The following is a 21,916-nucleotide window of genomic DNA, read 5'->3' on the forward strand; positions in this document are numbered from 1 at the left end:
ATAGAAATTCGCATGCGAGATACTTGAGTCATCAACACAAAACCCTTACACACCCTATAATACTCTTTACCCTTATTTTTGTGCGATGGCGATTTGTGTGTTAGTGTCTTTCAATTATCCTCGCATCTGCGCGGAATTATATGGGAAGGGTCTGTTCGCCGTTGACTAACCGTGTTTTAACACTCAAGTGCGAAGATAACCCTGAGCACACCGCAGCACCTGCGAGTATTGATGAACAGTTAGAATCATTTGCGTAAACTTCAATGATGTGTTTGGCGGCCTGGATGTCTATATATTGGGCATCACCCGATCTGCTTTTGAGAGAAACTTAATCATACTCCACCGACCTAAACATCTTTCTACACGTTCACGTCTGTTCTCAACTCCGAACTAAAATACCAAAATACTTCCAACATCACAATTGTCTCTAAAAACGGTCAAGATGAGCTTCAACAATAACAAGCACAATATCAACAAGAATGGGGAAGAGCCTAAGCCTCACCCTATCGATCCTAGTACGTACTACTCACGAGCTACCATCCAGACTTTTACTAACGAATTAGCTGTTGGTCAATAAATGGTTATCGCATCACGAGCTATAGAGTTAAATATGGCATCACACGACTTCTCATACTTTACCCTCAATACGTACTATGACAGCAGCGGAGGTAGCAAGATGTTAATAGCTTACGACAACGGCAACGATGACTTGGTTTGGTTTACGGGATATTCATATTCGGCCTATTAATGGGGTAGATATTGGTTACTTGCTCACGTATAATAATTATAGCAGTATAATATAATTAATTATACACATGATGTTGCGTCCCTATTGTCAGGTGATCAAGTGCAACGAAGTGATTGACTCTCAAAGAAGTTAAGTTGTCGACATGAAGATTCCTAAAATAACACAATAGTTTCTCAGATACCTAAAGCGAATACTCTCGTGCAAGTTCCCCGTATAAGAGTTATTTAGGGCTGGTTGTTGTCTTCTAATACTTATAGGTTGTTTACACAACTTTTTATAGGAATAATTGACTGAGTCTGACATTTGAGGCGCTATCAGACAGACAAGTGTCCGATAAGAAGTTTTATATATTTTCATTAAGCTTATACCATTGTAACTAACTCGTCTTTCGTATATGAGGCGTGGCTATGACTATTAACTAATGAGATACTTTCATATTAAGGGAAGAACTTGTTCTTTGGGCGCTTGAGGCCTAAGTGCTCTCGCAGAGTTGTCCCCTCGTAATCCTTACGGAAGATGCCCCGCCGCTGTAGCTCCGGGATCAAACGTTCAACCACATCATCGAGACCCTGCGGTAAGAAGGGGAAAACAACATTGAAGCCATCTGAACCCTCTTGTATAAGCCACTGCTCCATCTCATCGGCCACCGTCTGGACCGTTCCGACAAATGCCAAACCGGAATATCCTCCATATCTCTGTGCGAGTTGGCGGACGGTAAGACCTTCGGTCGCTGCGAGCTTTAGCACGCTCTCACGACTTGACTTGCTTGCGTTGGTCTCGGGAAGCTCAGTCGGCAGAGGACCGTCTGGATCTAAGTTGGAGACGTCGTAGCCAAGTGCAATAGAGAGCGAAGCGACGGAACTCTCATAGTGCACAAGACTGTCCAACTTCAGCCGCTTAGCTTGGGCTTCTTCGACTGTCTCACCAATGACTATAAACGCGGCGGGTAGTAACTTGATATCATCAGGGGCACGACCCACAGCAGCAAGCCGGCCCTTTACGTCCTTGAAGAACTCCTTGCCTGCCTCGAGATTCCGCGGTGCGCAAAACACCACCTCGGCCGTCTCGGCGGCCAACTGTTTCCCGGGCTCCGATGCACCGGCTTGCACGATTACCGGCCATCCCTGCGGTGGTCGCGCAATGTTTAGTGGACCCCTGACGTCGAGTTCGGCTCCGTGATGATCGAGAACGTGCAGACGCTCGGGATTAAAGAAGATGCCACTTTCGACATCACGCACGAAAGCGTCGTCGGCGAAGCTGTCCCAGAGCCCTGTCACCACATCGTAAAACTCGCGAGCCCGAGCGTAGCGTTCACTGTGCTCCTTATGCGCATCCTGGCCGAAGTTGCGTGCCGAGTCTGGATTAGCGGTTGTGACAATATTCCAGCCGGCGCGGCCTCCGCTCAGGTGATCGAGCGACGCAAACCGCCTTGCGATGTGATAAGGCGCATCGTATGTTGTGGAAGCCGTAGCGACAAGGCCGATGCGCTCGGTTACTGCGGCTAGACTTGATAACAAAGTGAAAGGCTCAAACGACGTTACAGTGTGACTACGTCGGAGAGCCTCAATAGGCATGTTCAATACGGCCAGATGATCGGCCATGAAGAATGCGTCAAACTTGGCGGCTTCTAGTTTCTGCGCAAACGACTTGATATGCTGGAAGTTGAAGTTGGCATCCGGATAGGCGCCTGGATATCGCCATGCTCCTGTATGCAAGCTCACCGGGCGCATGAAAGCGCCTAGGTGAAGCTGCTTCTTCTTTTGCTGTTGTTCGGCCATGTCTACTGTTTGTGTTTCTTCCTACGGATCTACAGAGCTCCTTTGCGGCGGGAGTGCACCGTTCTTCTACGTTATGAGTTGAGCTCCGGCCCGTCCGGATCGGCTTATACACCGTGAGATGTCGCCATTACTGAGGGGTATGACGAGAGATCCGAGAAGCCAACCCCGAAGCCTGATGGACAAATGCTGCATAAAGTGGTAACAATCGGACTTAGTTACGCCTTCTCTATCAGTATTGACTTATAAATCAACAGAGATACAGGCGGCTAAGTCAACTATTCGAAGGCAGCTACACCAATCCAATTCATTCTTTGATGAATTCTACTACCCGTGTGACTGGTCGGGTACGATGCTTACCAAAGAAAGTCACCGAGCAAACAATTTCGATTAGTCTCGCGGTTACTATACCTGCATTAATGTTGTCTTCATCGGTACCATATGAGAAGTATGATTTGAAATCATATGGTATATATTAGCTTCACCGTCTCCAATCCGTAATGAAACAAAGGACAAATGACGAGAAGAAGAAGAGAAGACGCGATGGTTTTTGTTACTAGATGCTGACAGTTCTTGTAGGGGTGGCGAACAACAAATTCTAGTAAAATGAGTAGTTAATGGTCTTTTAAAAATACCACGATATCCACGGGGCAGTAAGCTTGGCAATAGTCCACGACTAAGAAGGGGACTGAGTTTTATTGAAGAGGTGCTTGTTGAGTCCGTCCGTCGGATAACAGAATGGAACCTTATCATGGAGGTGGATTTGATTCAATGTCGTCGGCTATCAAAATGGCACGACAAATACACAACATGTCGATATCACCGAATCTACATGTCTTAAATCCATGCTCCAAAACGTGGGTTACCCCTTGATAGTAACCCAGTTTTTCCACGTTCGTAACTTCGACATACGAATTTGTAAGATTTCGGCTTATATGGAACAGCAAGGGGCTACAAGGACTACCCTGCAGTTTTGCTAGCCACTGGGAGACAGTGGAGTCGGGTTCCTGTCGCCTTGACTAACCGCTTAACCCCTGTTCACCCCTGCTCGACTTCAGACGACATGAACTCATGAAGAAACCCCGTCTTACCATTTGAGTGTATCGTTACACTATTCTCTTCTCTAAAGGAACTATGTTCAGTTAAAATTCACCCTCGGTATGTAGAGTATTGTTTTTTGTCCGTATTAGATGCTCTACTCTGCTCTCATATCGCTATAATCGCAATGATCAACTATCGACGTCGGGAACAGGACCGTGCGTTTTCTAATCTAAGATTTCCACTTGAGGAGCCTCATGATAGCGGCTGGGCGAACCCGAAATGGCCGTCCGGACGCGGGTTGCTAACCCCATCATTATAACTGCCGTTATCGAAGGATCTCTCAGGGTATCACCAGTATGTCCGGCGCCATTTGAGGTATGCGTCTCTTGGCATTGCCGGGTCCTACTTCGCGGACCTGGCTCGCGATGCCAAATCTTAAGGTGAAAAAGGGGACATGGGTTTCAGCCAAGACATTCTCGGCCTTCTTCACGCAAAGCGCGTTGCACAACCAACTCAACTAGCACAAGCGTGCCCGTCTAGGTCCCTTTACGAGGCTTCAGCCCGGCTGCCGTTACCGACGAGATACTATGTAGTTGAAGGCCCAGAAATGTTGAGATGATTTTCCGGATGTTATGCAAATCAAGTCGTATAAGATCTACGACTTCCCTCCCGTACGTTTCGTAAATCTTTCTTCTTCATCCCATTATACAAACATCAACAGCCAATTTCTATTCCTTCTTTCTTCTCCAACAGCTGTGCTGTTCCTTTCCATCACTCGTTTTCATTTCATTTCGCTAGTCGAATAAAGTTAGCCAGTCGTTGACGACTTTGAATCATCCGACTTTTTTTTTTTTTACCCTACCACCAAAATAATCACAATGCGTTTCTCTCTCGCTCTAGTTGCGGCTTATGCTGCCTTCGCCCAGGCTGGTGTCTTCACCCAACAAAACTACAACGACATCTCCATCGCCGGAGGTGTTGCCGGTAACGCGCAAGAAGAAGCCCTCGCTGTATTCAGCGCTTTGGACACAAACAACCTGGCCAGCGCCGACGAGGACGACATCAACTTCCTCAAGTCGGTCAACAAGATCTGCAACCAAGCTGAGGAGCAGGCATTCAACCCTGCCATTGACGATGCCTCCGGTGAGGCTGCCGATGCTCTTCAGCGTGGCAAGATAAAGAACAAGGTCCTCAAGCTCCAGGCCACCATCCTTCGCCTGCAGATCCAGCAGGCCCAGGGAGAAGATGTCTCTGACGATATGGCCACGGAAACGAAGAAGCTCAACAACAACATCCAGCAAGATGAGGACGAGGCTGGCAAAGCCTCAACCTTCTTGTCCTTCGATGCCACCACCGCTTAAATTATCGCAACGAAGACCTAGAGTCTAGAGAGGAGGAATACCCGTTTTGGTGAAGCATAACGACCCATATACCCGGATTTTCATGGGCAAGGGGTGGAAATGTATGAATACGAGTATGGACTTTAATTCTTGATACTGAAGGATAGAAATACAATATTTTCTGTTGATTTAAACTCCGCGTCCCATGATTGCATGCGAGTAAGTGAATTGGAATTGCCTTTGTGATCTCGTTTTAGTGCTTATGGCTTACTATCTGACGATATCCAATGAAAAGTTACGCTGTAATTTAGGGAAGTATTAAGTGCACGATCATGAAGGAGAAGTTGCCTATCAGTGTTTCACTACGCGATTTGCAGGAAGATTTGAAGTCCTGATATTTATTCAGAGACTATCTTATAATATTACTCGCTCCCTATCATCCAGCCTTCACAGCCGCTTAACAAGTGAACACAGCAGGACCAGGCGCGGTGTAAGAAGTGGGCACCGGGTAGTAGATGTTAATTAATAGACCGGGGTCGTCGGCCTTGTAAGCACCAGGGAACGAGACAAGGTTCGTAGGCGTCTTGCTTCCGCCGCCGGTAACAGTAAGCTGCGCGCACGAGATGTACGTCTGAGCACCGCCGATCGAGCCCGCGGAGTGAAGAGCGATGTGCTCGACGCGGAGCAGGTAGTCGCCGGCGGGGATGCACGACGGGATCGTGGCCGTGACCTCCTTGGCGCCCTGGCTGGGCCAGGTCAGTCCGCTGGGCGAGATGTTCGGGCCCTGCGAGAAGATCTTGAACCAGACTGCGCCTGAACCGTCCCACGAATCCGCCGTCTGGCCCGCGGGCACCTTCGCCATGTAGAACTGCAGGGTCCCCGGGTGTGAGACGGAGGCGTCGGCCGTGAAGCCGACGGTGGAGCCGGCGGCTACGGTCATCGTCTTGGCGCCCTCGTTGCCCGGGGCGAGTTGGTAGCAGCGGAACTGCTCGGAGCTGACGTCGGTCACTACGAGGTGTTAATTAATGCTATTCGGGCGAGGATTTAAAGGCAAGAGCTAGAAAAATACGGACCTGGCCCATTGCTCTGGTAGTTCGTTGTCTTTCTCACGTACTCCCACTTGTTGGTAGCACCACCGTTTGCAACTAGCGCTGGGAAAGTGTCTGGCCGTATATTAGTTACTTTACCGCAGGTCATATATGGCTTTATTCAACTTACAGTGAGCCTGGACGGCTGCCACAAGGGCAAGGACGGCGGTAACAGCTTTCATTTTAGCAAGACGTAGGAATGTAGGTCGACAGTATTGAAGTTCCTTGACTCTGGTATAGGAGGCTTTAAAGATCGGCGGCACTCGATATATATATATACCTGGAGAACGTCAGGGGGGCACGCGTCGTGCTACTATTCTTACATCCATGCTCGCTTTCCACGGATTTCTAAAAGGAAGCACAGGGGAAGAAATTAAATTCTTGCATTACCGAATGATTGAGCCATGCTCAATGACGACCTTACATGTTTGGACGCGGCGAGATGGCTACCGAGCGGATAAAGGTCCTCCGGGTAAATGATACTTACCCCTGTATAACTCTCCCGCGACCAATCAACTTCCTTACCTTAATTGAAGTCTGCGGGAGGCAAATGAAGACATGAAGCCTTGGAAATCCGACATGCAGGACATAGTTTGTGGGGTAGTGCGTTGAGTCCACCGGCCCAGGTTCTTGGTGTGTAGGCGTGGCCGTTCACTTAGGGGACAGGTCTCGTGCCTTCGACATAATGTCGGCCCAATATCCCGACGCTCAGAGACACATTAGGAATAGGCAAAGGATTAGTAGGCCAATATTTGTCAGTATAGTAGCACTGAACGGACCGAAGTCAAAGGCGTTAGGCTGCCTCCTCACTTCGGGCAGAAGGCGGTTTCATTGTATTCCATTTTGGGCTCACGACTATTTCGATTTCCTTGACTCGAGAACGCCAATGGCCCAATCATGGAACCAAGTAAAGTATAGCTGTGAATCAACCTGGAAATAAAAACGTAAACGTGGAGTTATACTTGGACCTCACCTTGTTTCCTTTAAGTACCTAGATAAGCGGATGTCTTAAGGTTACTGATTAGTAGAAGTAGTTCCAAACCAAACCTATCATGTCTAAGATTTTCGGCTAAGACTTTGAGGCTCTAATCATATTTTTAGAACCCACTAGGTATCCCAGGGTACTCCATAATGTCTACGGTAGGCCAACGAAGGAAGTTGTACGCTATGAAAGGGTTCATCATTTGGACAACCTGAAAGATAATTCAAGACAGAAGAGTCTGTGTTCTTAGTAGAACCCAAATTAGTTGTAGTTAGTTATTCAAAGACTCCTAGCTAGGTTTAGATAGTCCATATAATATGAAAGAGAATGAATGCTATTGACAAAAAAATAAGAGGTATCTTTATTGTGAGGATCTACCTCGCCTAGGTCCATCAAAGAGAAAAGCCAACAATGACATTTTATGAATAAAGCACAATGCCTATTGTTTTGAGGGCTTTTGAGAAAAGTATAAGAACCGGCCCGAACCACTTCGTAAATTCTATCATTCCAATCATCACAACACAACAGCTCAGCTTAGTATTCGACTTCTTCGGTTGGCAGGATCAACCATTCACGCGCTTCTACACCGGGGAAATCTCAACAACCATTTCTAACTTCTACTCATACTTTTAACCCTTTAAACCTTTTAATACCTACCGCCCATCATGTGCTGGCACCCGCAACAACTCTACACCTGCCAACATCGCCAGGACTACTCCAGCCAGGTGATCCCATGCCCCCTGGTTGCCTCCTACGGTCGATGCCCGCTTGTCACTCTCATGGACGCCCCTGAGTCCGACACGGTTCGCGTCAATGAGAAGTGCCACAGTTGCAGGCGACGATAGGTAAGTATGAGTCGAATTCGAAAAATGGTTCCAGAGGTAAATACACCCTTATTCTAGTAAAACCGGTTTCCCCTCCCCCTTTCTCCGATCGCAGGGCGACGAAATGGAAGTAGCGTGAAAGATAAAAGAGGTAGATAATAAGCTTTAATAAAAATTAATGTTTAAAAAGAAAATGTATCAATTTCTAGTGATATGCCCATCGTGACTTGTAATTTATTAGGGAGCATCATAGGGTTCTACCCGGTACCTGACCTCAGACAGCAGGTTACCTTAGATTTGAAATGTGTCATTTGATAATTTGCCAAGTAGTAAGCTACCTTTACTTTAAAAATGCATTTCAAAAGTCTAGGGTGACGCATTGGCTTTTAATACGTACTATGAGATAAACATAAGACTACCTGTTTAGCAGTGAAATATATATGTGCGTTTACGCTCCGCTCCGTAATTACTTGGGACCCCTTCTCAGGAGTTGTGCTACTAAAGCGGTATAATGTTTAATGAAATCAGTAAAACTTCTATCTTGTGTTTAAGCTACGATGTATAATTCTTGTCCGGTTCTCTATATAAACAGGGTATTCCCCCCCTATTCTTGGATTAGATCAGTCACCGATACATAGTACTATAGTCTTAGCCCCTATCTCTCACACTATGCAACATGACCCCTAACAATTCACAATAGAACAAAGATATACCATAAACAATGAATAAATTATTAAACATAAACATTTCAAAACGTCCTAGATGCGCCAATATTGCCCCGCGAACCCACCGCCGAAAAATCATCAGGCGACTCCCACTCATAACTAGCATTCGCCAAAGTCCATATGCGAGAACGCCGCGTATTCATATCCCAATGACCGCTTTTCTGCACCGGTACCGGCGCCGGCACAGACACGCTTTCCCCGAAGCTGAGGAGCATAGCCTGGAGCTCGTTGATATCGTCTTCGAGCTCGAAGTACTTGCGCGTTAGGTCTACGTAGTTATCTTCCAGTTCCCGATATGCGAAGCACTTCTTCGCATCCCATTGCGGATTGGACGTGTTAACGAACCAGTCGCGCGCGTCGAGGTACCGCTGCTTTGCGGCGTGTAGCTCCCTCTGTAGTTCGCACTTGCGGTCTATTAGTTCTCCATGCCTTTCGGCGACTATTGTCTTCATATCCGGGTTGAACTGGCCACCACGGCCCTGGGTGTGTATAGTAGGGACACCATTCCTCCGGTCTTCCTCATCGCTGTCATAGTCGTCGGTCTTAGCACTTTTACCATTGTACCGTGCGATGATAAGCTCAGGTAACCTTTTAACCTTATCTTTCAGCACAGTATAACTCCTGTGTCTTTTATCACATCCATGCTCCTCTTCGAAGGCCTTTATCCGCCTCCTTAGAGCAGGTAGCGATTTAGAGCGCTGTCTAGATGTGCTCTCGGATATCAGCTCGTGGATTCCATAGATCTCCCTCTGTAAAGTAGAAATTTGGCACATTATCTGATATCTATCTATTAGGCCACTTAAACGCGACCTGTGCTACAAGAGACATTAACGGCTATTCGCGCAAGGTAGAGTTGTTTTGCATATGAGAATCGAATTAGAAATTCAGTCAGAATACTAAATATAACCCTTATTTTGATAGTAAGTACAAAGACGTGACTTGACAAGAAACTATCGGTTGTGTATCTCAAAGCCTAGTTGTATGATCTACCCGAAATTAACAATGCTGTATTATCTAGTCAACCTTTGCTGGAATATAAAGCCGAAGATCCTATTACGTCGACATTTTATTAGTCGGCGACTTAGCTTTCTTACCGAGGCAGAAAACTAGGAGTAAGAGTAAATATTATATTACGTACCTATATTCGGTTATATCGCTTGTCACTATATATAACTTGGTGTGCGGGACTTATAAATATGGATTCATAAAAATAAAAGAGTATTCGCTAACATATCTCACTGTTGGTTGCGATGGCTAGGTAGTTGAGTAATGGCGACTAAACGAAAATTTAAGCTGCTGTGACATCATACCTGTTATATATGAATAATCGATGAAGCGCGTGCTAAGTGTTATTTGAGCTCATAGCCTGTTGATAACTATGTCTTTGTTGTGTTCAATAGCATTATGTGAGGTAGTTACTCGAAAAGCGGACGAGCAGACCGAACAATGCCATAAGCTTTTCTTTCTTAGGTGTAGGTTCGATGGGAGATTCCATATAGAGGAGCTTGTTATTAACGCATCTTGTAGCGTGCATGATTCCCCCGTTCATTTCAACACGGGGGCGGTATTATTGGTACTAGGAGAGTTCTTGAATATAGAGTTCAAGGTAAACTAGAGTACTCTATTCACACTGCAGCATGGGTAGTGAACATCTGTCAGTTGCCAAGCCCGAGCTGCGTCGTCAGCTTACTAGTGTTAAGCTAAACGTCGAAGCGACGAAGAACCTGGTGTTGTTGCTGAGTGAGGTAGCTTTCATGCTTTTGGACCATGGATAGCCGTTGATCTACAACCTGCTACTTTCGCATTCTAGGTGCCGAATGAAGAAGATTCAATGATCAAGGTATCTGGCTTCTTTATGAAATGCTGGTATCAGCAGGCAAAGACGTGGCTGGGGCTGTAAGCATGATGAATTTCGACCAGCAGAGCAGGACATGGATGGGTTAGAGGTGGTTGCTTCGCGGGCATTCTATGTAGTTTCATAGAGCTGCTAACATTTGGAAAAACATTGAAGAATAATCTCTCATCCTTTAGATGATGTTGTCCCTCGATCGCAGTTCATAGAACTCATAGTTATAAATAGATCCTTGACCTGTTGCAACAGTTTCATCTTGGAGACCGATTTCTCCTCCAATAGTTCGCATTGGAGTTTCAGCATTTGAGCTTGCTTGGTGCCAGGCCTGCCCTCTGTTTTAGCAAGGACTCGTTTAGTAAGCCGTTTGGCGTAATCAACGAGAACCGAAGCGATATGGATCAAGAGAACGATTTGCATGGTCGAAGCGGTTGTATTATTTGCAACAAAGTTTCCAACTCGAACTTCCGGTATATTCACATGCGGCTCGACGAGGCCAGGTGAAGCTAAGGTGACCTGAGTACATGCTCTCGCACAGCTGATAATGGTGCCTATCACGTCTACAACTTTGGAATGGCAGGATACCAGAAGGTTAAAGAGAAAGGTATCAATTTCATTCGGATCATCACCCGGGGTCGAAAAGAAGGCTGCTATATCGTCAGGCAGCTCGGTCATATGAAAGCAATTGGGATCCTGGCACTCAGGAGAGTCCGGCCTATCGAAAAGAACGCTTAGGGCCTGTGGGTAAATATCCGTAAGGCTTTGAGCTAGAGTGAAGAGTTGCTCGATACAGGCGGTGCGGGAGGTATTTTTGATGAATTTATCATGATATTCCCCAATTGGTCGATCCTTGGGCACATGGACATGCGATACGGATGGTAAAGTGACGGACACCTGGTTAACCTCAACAGCCAAGGAGGTTAGCAGACGGACACAAGCTGACCGCGGATCCTCCGAAGCTGGCTCTGATGGTTTGACTTGTTGGTCTGGCGGAGATTCTTGGGAGAGTTCCGGGGGAGTAGCTAGGACATTTTCAAATTCCAAAGGAGGCCAGTCAAACTGCATATTCATATCTAGGTCGCCGTTCAGGTAGGTAAAATTAGAGGCCGACAAGGCCGACAAGGCGCGTCGAGTGCTAAGTCCGGCCGGGCTGAATATACAAGTGGCGCCGGCCTTGAGACATCTTGTGCAGGTTGCGATTCCAGGCTGCTTCGGACATTTGAGCTTCTGCGAGTGACAACGATCACAGCTCGATCTTAAGGGACGTGGCATATTTATTGGCTTTTGTGTTGTCTACCACTTTTCATTCCGTATATACCGTAGCTAAATGTTTAATACTTTAGACTAGCACGCTGATAAATTCATTTATAGGAGAGGACTTTGTGATGTTGAACGTGGCGACATAGGTATTGCTTTAGATTCGCTAATGGATTCGCTAATGCAATAAAAAGGCACCGGTGGGGGGAGGGAATGGAGGGACGCGCCTACTATAAGTGCCTAAAACATCAGCTCTCTTTCAGCTAGTAGGTAATTAAGGAATCTCAATTGGAAATTTTCTATTTATAATGTGCATTGAATTCTTAGGTAACTAACCCAAGTTAGAATAGGATAACTTTATTATAAATTTCATTAGCTGAGCATAAAAGTGTCTTGGGATTTTTATGTCAATGATGATTCTTAATCACCTTCAGCTTAGGTAAGAATTCATATTAGGTGAAAGGTGAAAGGTAGTGATACAATGCTTGTTCTAATATTTCATCTTAAAACTCCGAGCATAGGTTAGGCTCGGTACCTCAATCACTTCTACATTCCATTCAAACTGAAACTGTTTGCGAACGTTCCAATATCACTCATCCGGAGTTCGATACCAATTGGCACGCATACCATCACGCATACTATTGCAAAGCCTCATGCAGGCCGCCTCCTTGTTTGTCATGATTGACTCCAAGAACCTAGGTATCGCGTGTGTTAATAAAATCTATAGATACCTACCTAGGTAATATATGTCCCCGGCGCCCATAAAGCAAACAAGCCCTGCTGACAAACGCCACCAAAGAGTCAACAGGGCTGGTTGGTCTGGCAGGTGGGATTCGCGTACCTACATGGTGACCGGGCGACAGATCTATCCCCAGATAAGGTCTTGGTGCGGCTGGTGCAGATGTCTGTCTCAAGTCTTATCTCCCAGATCGTAGATGCGAAAGAGCTCTATGTGGTTATATATCGCCCAACTTGGGAATCGCTTATCTTCTTCTATGCTGCTTCCTGTCTCTTCTCATATTTTTCCTCTCGTATTTTATATTTTTATATTTCCGCTGCTTGCTATTCTTATATTGCAACTGATTGATTAGCTATGCGTAACGGTACTATAATAACGATATCGCGTGGGGTTTAGGCAAGCCAATCGAATTTGATGGATCTCAGCACTGTAGGTGCTGTTGTCGAGGCTCTGGTTGCAACATACGCAGCCGGCCTAGAATACTACACCAAATGGCAACACCGAAAATGGCAGGAGAATCACTACGAGAATCATGACAGAGGTAACCTGGGCCGAACCAATACGTGTGCTTTAAGCACGTCTTTGAGTTTCTCCCCAACCAAAATTAAGGAGGCATTTGATAGCGGGGTAGACATCTTCGGCACTGGATTCTCTGTTGGAGACGGTGAGCTACCTTGGTTTTAGTACTTTCACCTACCTCTCCTAATTAGAAGATGCAGATATATGCCGCGAGAGTTTAGAACGCGACCTCGAACGTCTACAGGAGCGCATATATGTTCTACGCAAAGCCACTCGTGCCGACAATGGCTCACTTGAGCTATTCGAAGCTATTCGTATATCGGAAAGTGTTCGTATCTCCTGTTTGACCGCCCTCGCTAGCCAATATAAGCGAGTTGCTGTTGGCCGTCTGGTGCCACAAATCCTGCCCGGAGTCAAACGGCGGTCGAGACTTAGTGTTATAACATCTGAAGAAGATATGGGCAATCCAGCCGTTAATAATAACAGTAGCGGTATTGATGGCGACGCAGCCGGGTACGCACAGTCAAAATACCGCGGAGAAAGCCCTACCAAGCCGCCGAATTCTCAATCAGAACCCCCGTCCCCGCCACTGACTCCCAAGCAAATTCCAGACGATCTACAATCAATCCACACAACAATCACTTCTGATTATGGTCCGCAACCAAAAAATAGCGTATTTAGCATGTTTTGCCCTGAGGCGTTAGGATATCAAGTCAATCTTCGAAAGGCAATGCCAGAAAACCAGAACTGCAGATGTGGATATGATTGGAACGGAGTGCAGACCAAAGATAAGACCGCATTCATACTGAAGGAAGGGTTTGAGATTACAGCCCGATTCCTTGGAAAATCCCATTGCGACGGCGGGTTTGGGTGCGTTTTATGTACATCAAGCGGCAGAACAGAGAAGTACGCAAGGGTTGAAGATTTGAAGGATCACATAAACGCTTCTCATACCAAGTGGCAATTGCTTCACGATCAAGACATGGCCGGCCAATACGTAGGAAGTAGCAGTTCGACGGCCTCCCCTACGCCATCAAGTTGATCACCGTCTTGACCAAGTCCTTTCATGTTTATTTTCTGGTTGTTTTAGCAAGCGTTGTGGAAGTTTCGGCGTCGGTATTAGCTCTTCTGGTTATGTTATTAGAGATACCCAGGATAGTAGCTAGTTGGAAGTCATCATAAACAAAATCATGCGTATTTATATGTATATCTTTAGAAATTCCTGTCGAGTCCTCGCCTTTCACTATGTATTGTCCATGTATATACCCGATCTCGTTATTTTGGTCATTACTCTAGGTTGCACCTCACCCTCGACGCGCAACAGATTATATAAATATCGATCACAAGCTATCTACCAGCAGACCAGTAATATCATTAAACGGGCAACAGAAGTAGTAATAAAGCGAAACCTATTCTAGCTGTTAAATAAAAACACCACATTTGTCATTCACATGTTGCTTCATAAGACGGCGGAATTTCCCTCCATCGTTAACGCATGTTATTGGCATATGGGTAGAGAACCAACAACGTACATACGAAAGTAGCTAATACTCTTTGGCTAATACTCTGTGGCTAACACCTACCTTTGAGCAAGATGCATTAAGCGCCTATCTGAATCTTAGATACGAAGTTCTTAATGATGTTCCACCCCTGAACACCCTAACCCAACAATCCGTATCCAGTTTTCCCAGCACGCTTTGGTAATCAGGGGCGCCGGGCGTATCGAGCGGAGCCTCTATTGCTCCGAGTTGCTTCAATCGTGTAATCTACCCCGACATCACCAACTCAAAGTGCTTGTTAACAATCGCAGTGATTACAAATTCTAACCCCCATTTACCGACGTCAATTGCACGTAGAGCAGACGTAAGATATAGTATAAATAAAGGCGCAACTATATTTCATCCTGACTCTAAAATGACGATATCAAAAGCAAAGACAAATCTTAATGCTTCTTCAGTGACGTCACCATGGCCCCCCAATCCACATCCCCCAAGAAATCCGTCTTCGTCACCGGCGCAAACGGATACATCGGCTCCGCCGTCTGCCGGGCCTTTGTGCGCGCCGGCTGGCGCGTCTACGGGCTGGTCCGGCGCCCCGAAGCAGCTGGGCCTTTGTACTCCGAGGAAATCATCCCCATCGTCGGATCCATCTCTCCAGACGCCACGTTCCCGACGGACCTCGCCAAATACACCAATACCCTCGACGTCATCGTCTCGTGCACAGAACAGTTCCCCTTCGGCGCACACTACTCCACCGCCATATCCCTCATCCGCAAACTCGCCGCCACATCCAACGCCAACGGCGTCCGCCCCCTCGTCCTCGCGAGCTCCGGGTGCAAAGACTACGGGACAACCGGGGTCCACGGATCCCCCGGTCTCGCGCCGCATACCGAGGCCTCGCCGCTCCAGCCCATGGACATAATCAAGGAGCGCGCGTTCGGGTGCCTCCAGATCCTCGAGCACGGGGACTTATTCGACGCGGCGGTGCTGCGGCCCACGCCCGTATACGGCTACGACAGCAGCTACTACGGCCTAGCCTTCGAGCTCGCGGCGGGAGCTGCGCGGACGGAATCGCGCGTTCTGGAGATCCCGTTTGATTTCGGGACGATTATCCACGGGTGCCATATCGACGACTGCGCGGAAGCTTACGTCGCGCTTGCTGAGCATGCGGACCGGGACGCGGTTGCGGGACAGTGTTTTAATATCTCTGCCAACTGGTACGAGACGCTAACCATGATCGCCGAGGCGTTGAAGATTGAGTACGGGTTGCGCGACGTAGTGCAGGCACCGGACGGGGTCGAGGCCGATTTGTCGATGTACATTGCGCTAGGTCATAGTCAGTGGGTTGACAGTAGTAAGGTCCGGCGACTGACGGGATGGACGGACAAGAGGCTGCCGTTCTGGGAGGGCCTGCATGTGTATCGCATGGCGTATGAGGAGGCAGCTCGGAGGGGACATGAGGGCGTGTTAAGGGTTAAGGAGAGGCTTGGGAATGTGCTTACCGGGGTTAAGAAATAGCTTGAGGACTAACAATTGTATGGAATGTTGCCGCTTATCATACAGATACTCACATTGAAGCACCCGAGATGCGACGAGAAATATCTATATTAGATACCTAGGTAATCTCTAACGATTAGAATATACAGTTTTTGGACGCAAAGAAAAAATGTATATAATAGCCGTTGAGAAACATTATTTTCGCCGTCGATCCTGGCTCGGCCCCTCACGCCAAGCGGTGTCCAATTCGCTTCCATCTTTTCCAGTGTTGATTGCTTATAGTTCGATAATAACTATTATTGCTTCCTTACACTTGTAGAGAACGTGACTGTATGGTGTGTACTAATATAGCCCTTATAATTACAAGAGAATGGAAGGGAATATAGTATTTCCGTCGTCTCGTCGCCTTGTACTGAGAACTGTTAGGAATACAAGCAAAATTTGGGATTCTGGGGGTAATAAAGAGGAATTTATAACCATAGGTAGTCGCGGTATCCTTAGCGGACTATAGGCGATAGTCTTAAAGTCTAAGACGTGTACTTTATGCGTAAGACGGATGTATGTAAAAGAAGATGCTCGTAGAGGGGTTTACCTTGATCTCTGTTCCTCCCGGCCCTCCGGCCACAAGTAGGATAAAGAAGACATTGATAGACAACCGAGCCATGCCGCATATGACCGTGATGTTTTCAGTCAAAGTTGTAAATTACCAGTCCGTCCAGGTATCCCCGAATGAAACACATAAAACGTCCAGCCCGGAGAGGGCCCACAAGGCAACGAAGTGAAACGTAAGTAGTACAAAACTGCCTCTTAAACCCCAGCTCCAATGTGACAGCCCAGATTCAACATGCCTACGCTGAATCCTTTCGTGGTTAGACAAGACTGTATCACTCTGCAACGGCATACCAAGGTCAATTCCAGCTAGGCCGAGAAGGGGTACCCCGACCCCGAGACTCATGGTAAAGGGCCAACATGCCCTGGCGATTGACACGACTTTGACTAGAAATATAACTAGTCGAAGGGTAAATATTATTGAGTCGCTGTGGCGACGAACGAGATAAACTAAGTTACCTCGGGTCTGTCGCCCTAATGTTCCTAATCCACCGGCCGGGGGTGCCAGTAATAGTGGTGTATGTAGAGTAGGAGATGGCTGCGAGTGGGCAACCCCAGTAGCACGACCGCGCTCCGGGGATAAACGTAAAAGATTTTCATGACTTCGGGATAGGGTCATGGATTGTGGACGGTGTCGAGGCGTGCGAGGCGTGCTAGGCGTGCCATATTTCTGAAGGCTGCCGCGGTAGTCTATTTCCGGCGAACGACCCGTCGCTGGTGAGTTTCCCTCACTAGGGGACGTCACGACTTCCTCAGGAACCAAAATGTTACGATTGTGTTTCTGAGGGTCAGGAACGGGAGTACTAGGAGGCATAGGTGAATCAAGATTCTGAATCCGCCGTCCCTGGAGACCGACTCCCTGGAGACCGATAGAAGGGCTTGTACTTCGTCCTCGTAGACCGCCATGATATGATTCGTGACTCATCACGCTGAGTACTTCCGTAGCGCTGGGTCGTTCAGTGGGATTGAGAGCCAGCATCTTCTTGAGTAATTGGTAGAGCTTTGAAGGGAGGTCAGGCCGCTCCCGCTTCTCGTCCCGGAAGCCCTTCCAACCAGCGATTTCTGCTCGGAGCAGGTCAATGTCTTCGAGTTCTTCCTGAACGGCATTGGCATTCACGTAGGGAAGTCGACCAAAGCATAAGAAATATAGAACCATGCCCAGCGAGAACACGTCAGACTTGGTTGTAAAGTTACCAAGATGACCTTTGGCGTCCCTCTTTAGGACCTCCGGGGCACAATAGGAGATTGTGCCGGTTGTTCCCGTCGAGTTTCGGACAGCATTTTCGGGCTGTACTTCGCCGAAGTCGCTAATTAAGCAGGTGACCTTTCCATTTTCATGATGTAGGAGGCAATTGCTAGGTTTTAAGTCACGGTGAATATAGTTGGCACCGTGAAGATAGGCGAGGCCAGATGTGATATCTTTGAAAAGGGAATATATCTCCTCGAATGATAGACGGCGTAGAGAGGGGAGGGCGCTATGGGGTTGATCAGCAGCGCCCCTTGACTTGCGGCGCATCCGAGCTATAAGTTCCTCCTTTGTAGTTTGCTTGGGCCCGTCCCCAACGACATAACGTAATAGGTCGCCGCCATTGCAGTACTGTTGGAGGATGAAAGCGCAAGCGACACTTGGTCCGAAGCGGTTCGTCTTCACGTCCTCTAGCCAGACATGTCTATAAGACACTAGATTGGGGTGCGAGAGCTTGGCGAGTAGCTCGACTTCTATTAAGACCTTCTCCAGCCATGCATGATCGTCCCCTACGGGAACCCGCTTACACGCGAAGTGGCCGAGAGCACACCCATCAATCTCGTGGCGAACCAGCAGTACGATACCCTTGCCGCCCCGGCCAAGTTCTCTCTCTTCGACAAAGAACCTCTTAAAGTAATTAGGACTAAATGCATCTCTTGTTATACGTGCTCCCTCCTGGGGGGCGGGAGAGCTGGATATGAACTCGGCACCTTCGACTTCTTGGGGTCTTAGACCACCGCTTGGCAATGTGGGTTGTGTTAGTCGACGTATAGGACTCTGTGGAGGCTGCCGTTGAGCATGCTGCGTATCTTCGTCATGCCCTGCTTGGAGCATACGAAAATAGTTCGGGTCTACATAAGAGTCGGGTGCTTGGGTCGAGGAATCGAAGTGTCGGTCGGGCGAGGGTGGACGGAGAGATTGGTGGCAAGTAGGACATTCTGTTAAGGCGGCGCCTCGAATCTCGAGGCGGTGCGACGAGGGATCACGGACAACGATAGCATTGCGATGCCGTCTAAGACACAAATATATTTAGCAGCATAAACTAAGAGATTTAACATATTGAACACGTTGATAATGATGATGATAATGATAATAATTTAGACTCGGTCTTCTTCCTCCAACTCGAGTTGAGATGACCGGTCGTGATCATCATGGCGGGGCATCGTAAATGGGAAAAGGGAATGACGTACAGCATAATTTCACGACCATCTCGAGCCGTGTACGGAATTAACTCCATTACGCGAAAGTTAGATAAGTACCATTTAGTAACAGCGGAGACTGAAAAGACGTGATGATCATGAGGATTCGCAGTTCATATTCATCATTTTATACTATATAGATAACTGGTTAATGAAGTAAGTGTTGTGAAAGGAAATGTCCTTCGTGAATCAAATGAGGTGTATGCCTTTTTTTTTCTTTCTTTGGTATGATAAGTTTGTAAGTTTGATGTTTTATTTGTTTGGATTGTTTGGACAATGGATCCGGGAGATGCAATGGGGTGATGTATTGAATTCTAGCGGCAAATCAGATCGAAAGCGTCGTCTCCCCCGGAATACGCTAAGAAATTAGGTTAGCAAATGAGACCTTGTCAGTCAGCTGCCTTTCAAGCCCTTCTTACCCGTAATTGTATATTAGGTGCCACCTGCCACCGAAGGTACATAAACTCAGGCTGTCAGGGTGGTAAGTTCTCTCTCGCCTTCCTTCAGTTGTAAGATCCTTGCTGCTATGACGTAAATATGTAAAAGAGATAAACACTAAACACATAATAGCTTAGCGAACCACTGTGGTTTTTAATTCGATCCAATCGTAAACACATCCACGTACCACAATTAAGGATAATGTCCCAGAGCACCGAGTAACCTGGTAACAAGGTTTCACTATACTTCCTGACTTTCTATCACCCGATCCATTTCTCAATTGTGTCCCTCATAATTGATAGTGGACTTTGCATATCAACCTCTGCGGTAGATCTTTCCCGCCTAACCGCATCGAATGGTTTTTGTTCAGCAATTTCGTCTTCAGAAAACCAAGCACTGTGTAAACCGTAAGGCACTCGTTGAGGTAGCCTAATTCTTGCTACTATGTCTCTCATGTTGATCGCGTCAATGATCCAAAGCTCGCTGACAGCATCATCGCGGCATTCTCCTTTATCGTCAAGTTGGGACTCGTCAAACACATAAGTAAGCAACCAACCGTCATCCTCCGTTGCGGGATTTGCACGCGGTACAAAACGCGGTTCTTGTGCGAACCAACCTTTGGGCATTTGGAAAAGCTTTACCGGGTCATTTTCGTCTGTGCTCTGCATTACCTCGTCAACGCCTCGGGTATCAACACAACCTTTGATCTGTTGTGGTGGATGAGTAATGCCTTGGTCAATCAGCGTCGTTGCGTCCATCTTTGCTAGGTACGCGATTTTGGCCCCTTTTCCGAGGGCTGCAGAATAGGACGTGCCACCCGTGCTGCAGCCATATATGTAGCGTGCTGAACTCATGGCGTGAGATGGTGATACTGTCGGGAATTCGAAGGGAATAGCTGATAAGGCCCATTGATTTCTGATCATCGGCGCCTCGCCCGATTCCGTATTGACGAGCGGAAAACTATAGTAGTATAGCCTACATTGCTCCTCTTCCAAGTATTCTGGGGGTACCGGCTTAAGCAGAGGTGGTGTAAGTGCACCGGCACTGTACACAATCGATGCTGAAGTGAGACGGCAAACAAGAAGGTGAACGCACGTCTCGGCTTCTGGTATTACCAACCCAGTTTCCCAGCAATTAGCCGTGTGAAAGACTACGCACGGATTCGTTTCGAACCATTGTATTTTATGTGGCTCATATCGAGGAAAGACGCCGTACCGCGATCGCTCAGTTGGGTCATACGAGATAATTGTCTTCCCTCGCACGCCGTTCATAGGATCTAGAGATAATGGAAGGTCAATTATGACCGTGTGGTGTGCCGCAACCCCAAAGTCGTGCATCATCTTAGGCGACTTCACTCCAGGAACTGGTATGTCAAATCTTGGCCCCGGATCGCTTGCCTTAGCCGGATATCTGGTTGATGGGACTATCGAGTAATGAACGAACGGTTTAACGAAGACGGCATGGAATGATATGAGCTCTTTCGTAACGGGGTCAACATGTGGATGACCAGTTGTCCATTCTCTCATAAATGCCAGCAATCCATTCCCACCGAAGCCTCCTTTATCATCTAAAATGCCCTCGTTCTCTGCCTTTCGGCCGTTATACCACCCTATGGTCTCCAGACCAGGGAGATGGAATCTAATCGGTGGCCCACTTTCGCAGGTCGCTAAAGCTCTACCATCATGATATACCACGCCAGTATTAGCAACGCTAATCCTCTTGACTTCTCTTTTGGATCCTGGTAATCTCGATAGGCATATGAGAATCAATGACCTGAATACCCCCACAACGATAGTTACTAATGGAGCGCTAAGTAGTGTTGCAATACTAGGTAGTAGAGGCCGCTTTAAATTGCCGTCGTCCTTTGCGTTCAAGTAGATATCTGTCAAGACATACTGATTCACGAACTCTGGCTCGATAATACCGCCTTCTTTTCCGCGCTTAAAGAGGACGCCGGTGAGCATGCCGTCGCCGTCGAACCAGTGTAAATCTCTCCCTTGGTTGACATTGGTAGTCGGGTTCCCGCCGTTACGGACATATTGACCTCCCGCGAGTTCTCTCGGAATATGTCCGGTACCAGAGCATCGTGTTAGTGTTCGGGTTCGTTTGATAGGCGCAAAATTTCCGGACAGATATCTATACTCAGCAATTAGTATTGGATTTCATTCCGAGTTTTATCTAAGTACCTACTTACGGGTGCGGATTTTGTTTCTGTCCCGTCATGCTTGGCTGATTCACATACACGTAGACCAGCTATTAAAGGATGTCTGGTAGGATCATGGAAATGACCAGTCCTAAACTACGACAGTTCCGTGCTGACTTTGGACTACGCCGATAATATAAGGGCTAACGTTTGGTATAGTTTGGATTCAACCTATACACATGCTAATTCCTCATTAGATATCATCGGCTACCCCTCCATGTTTGTTTAGCATCACATGTACAAGCGAAGTATAATGTGTTATAATGTGTCATCGAATTACGATGACGATGCACACCGAAAACAACAGAAGACGATAGCTAGGTACACAGCAAGGTGGT

The 21,916-nt window shown here is 47.2% G+C and overlaps 9 protein-coding genes across 9 annotated transcripts; 3 read left to right on the forward strand and 6 right to left on the reverse strand.

Annotated features, from left to right (window-relative positions):
* Positions 1 to 1,052: 1,052 nt before the first annotated feature.
* Positions 1,053 to 2,638, reverse strand: F5Y00DRAFT_246186 (monooxygenase). The gene has a single exon (XM_048009099.1). It carries the CDS (start codon positions 2,524 to 2,526, stop codon positions 1,186 to 1,188), a length of 1,341 nt encoding a protein of 446 aa, XP_047861356.1. The 5' UTR covers positions 2,527 to 2,638; the 3' UTR covers positions 1,053 to 1,185.
* Positions 2,639 to 4,225: 1,587 nt separating this feature from the next.
* Positions 4,226 to 5,098, forward strand: F5Y00DRAFT_167901 (uncharacterized protein). The gene has a single exon (XM_048004812.1). The coding sequence runs from the start codon at positions 4,443 to 4,445 to the stop codon at positions 4,923 to 4,925; it is 483 nt and encodes a 160-aa protein (XP_047861357.1). The 5' UTR covers positions 4,226 to 4,442; the 3' UTR covers positions 4,926 to 5,098.
* Positions 5,099 to 5,361: 263 nt separating this feature from the next.
* Positions 5,362 to 6,174, reverse strand: F5Y00DRAFT_265525 (glycoside hydrolase family 61 protein; the record flags this gene model as incomplete). Its single annotated transcript, XM_048011798.1, has 3 exons — positions 5,362 to 5,912; positions 5,978 to 6,067; positions 6,123 to 6,174. 3 exons carry the CDS (start codon positions 6,172 to 6,174, stop codon positions 5,362 to 5,364), a joined length of 693 nt encoding a protein of 230 aa, XP_047861358.1.
* Positions 6,175 to 8,546: 2,372 nt separating this feature from the next.
* On the reverse strand, positions 8,547 to 9,296 carry F5Y00DRAFT_265526 (uncharacterized protein; the record flags this gene model as incomplete). The annotated part of the gene is made up of 1 exon (XM_048011799.1): positions 8,547 to 9,296. One exon carries the CDS (start codon positions 9,294 to 9,296, stop codon positions 8,547 to 8,549), a length of 750 nt encoding a protein of 249 aa, XP_047861359.1.
* Positions 9,297 to 10,340: 1,044 nt separating this feature from the next.
* Positions 10,341 to 11,830, reverse strand: F5Y00DRAFT_167948 (uncharacterized protein). The gene has a single exon (XM_048004813.1). The coding sequence runs from the start codon at positions 11,642 to 11,644 to the stop codon at positions 10,544 to 10,546; it is 1,101 nt and encodes a 366-aa protein (XP_047861360.1). The 5' UTR covers positions 11,645 to 11,830; the 3' UTR covers positions 10,341 to 10,543.
* Positions 11,831 to 12,673: 843 nt separating this feature from the next.
* F5Y00DRAFT_167958 (uncharacterized protein) lies at positions 12,674 to 14,206 on the forward strand. Its single transcript, XM_048004814.1, has 2 exons — positions 12,674 to 13,032; positions 13,088 to 14,206. The coding sequence occupies exons 1-2, from the start codon at positions 12,783 to 12,785 to the stop codon at positions 13,927 to 13,929; spliced, it is 1,092 nt and encodes a 363-aa protein (XP_047861361.1). The 5' UTR covers positions 12,674 to 12,782; the 3' UTR covers positions 13,930 to 14,206.
* A 270-nt stretch (positions 14,207 to 14,476) lies between these two features.
* Positions 14,477 to 16,245, forward strand: F5Y00DRAFT_168021 (NAD(P)-binding protein). Its single transcript, XM_048004815.1, has one exon. The coding sequence runs from the start codon at positions 14,855 to 14,857 to the stop codon at positions 15,902 to 15,904; it is 1,050 nt and encodes a 349-aa protein (XP_047861362.1). The 5' UTR covers positions 14,477 to 14,854; the 3' UTR covers positions 15,905 to 16,245.
* A 28-nt stretch (positions 16,246 to 16,273) lies between these two features.
* On the reverse strand, positions 16,274 to 19,194 carry F5Y00DRAFT_246197 (kinase-like protein). The gene is made up of 2 exons (XM_048009100.1): positions 18,929 to 19,194; positions 16,274 to 18,750 (listed from the first exon to the last, which is right to left on the reverse strand). Exons 1-2 carry the CDS (start codon positions 18,973 to 18,975, stop codon positions 16,587 to 16,589), a joined length of 2,211 nt encoding a protein of 736 aa, XP_047861363.1. The 5' UTR covers positions 18,976 to 19,194; the 3' UTR covers positions 16,274 to 16,586.
* Positions 19,195 to 19,635: 441 nt separating this feature from the next.
* Positions 19,636 to 21,598, reverse strand: F5Y00DRAFT_265531 (carotenoid oxygenase; the record flags this gene model as incomplete). The annotated part of the gene is made up of 2 exons (XM_048011800.1): positions 19,636 to 21,511; positions 21,570 to 21,598. The coding sequence occupies 2 exons, from the start codon at positions 21,596 to 21,598 to the stop codon at positions 19,636 to 19,638; spliced, it is 1,905 nt and encodes a 634-aa protein (XP_047861364.1).
* Between the last annotated feature and the right edge of the window lie 318 nt (positions 21,599 to 21,916).

Source organism: Daldinia vernicosa (genome assembly GCF_022497035.1).
Source record: "Daldinia vernicosa strain CBS 139.73 unplaced genomic scaffold F5Y00scaffold_56, whole genome shotgun sequence".
Taxonomy (NCBI): Eukaryota; Fungi; Ascomycota; class Sordariomycetes; order Xylariales; family Hypoxylaceae; genus Daldinia; species Daldinia vernicosa.

Coding starts and splice junctions, on each gene's coding strand:
- F5Y00DRAFT_246186 (XM_048009099.1), bottom strand. CDS start 2,526: ATGGCCGAACAACAGCAAAAGAAGAAGCAGCTTCACCTAGGCGCTTTC.
- F5Y00DRAFT_167958 (XM_048004814.1), top strand. CDS start 12,783: ATGGATCTCAGCACTGTAGGTGCTGTTGTCGAGGCTCTGGTTGCAACA. Junction 13,033..13,087: donor TGGATTCTCTGTTGGAGACG/GTGAGCTACCTT, acceptor TAGAAGATGCAG/ATATATGCCGCGAGAGTTTA.
- F5Y00DRAFT_167948 (XM_048004813.1), bottom strand. CDS start 11,644: ATGCCACGTCCCTTAAGATCGAGCTGTGATCGTTGTCACTCGCAGAAG.
- F5Y00DRAFT_167901 (XM_048004812.1), top strand. CDS start 4,443: ATGCGTTTCTCTCTCGCTCTAGTTGCGGCTTATGCTGCCTTCGCCCAG.
- F5Y00DRAFT_168021 (XM_048004815.1), top strand. CDS start 14,855: ATGGCCCCCCAATCCACATCCCCCAAGAAATCCGTCTTCGTCACCGGC.
- F5Y00DRAFT_246197 (XM_048009100.1), bottom strand. CDS start 18,975: ATGGAGTTAATTCCGTACACGGCTCGAGATGGTCGTGAAATTATGCT. Junction 18,751..18,928: donor GATGGTCGTGAAATTATGCT/GTACGTCATTCC, acceptor TTTGTGTCTTAG/ACGGCATCGCAATGCTATCG.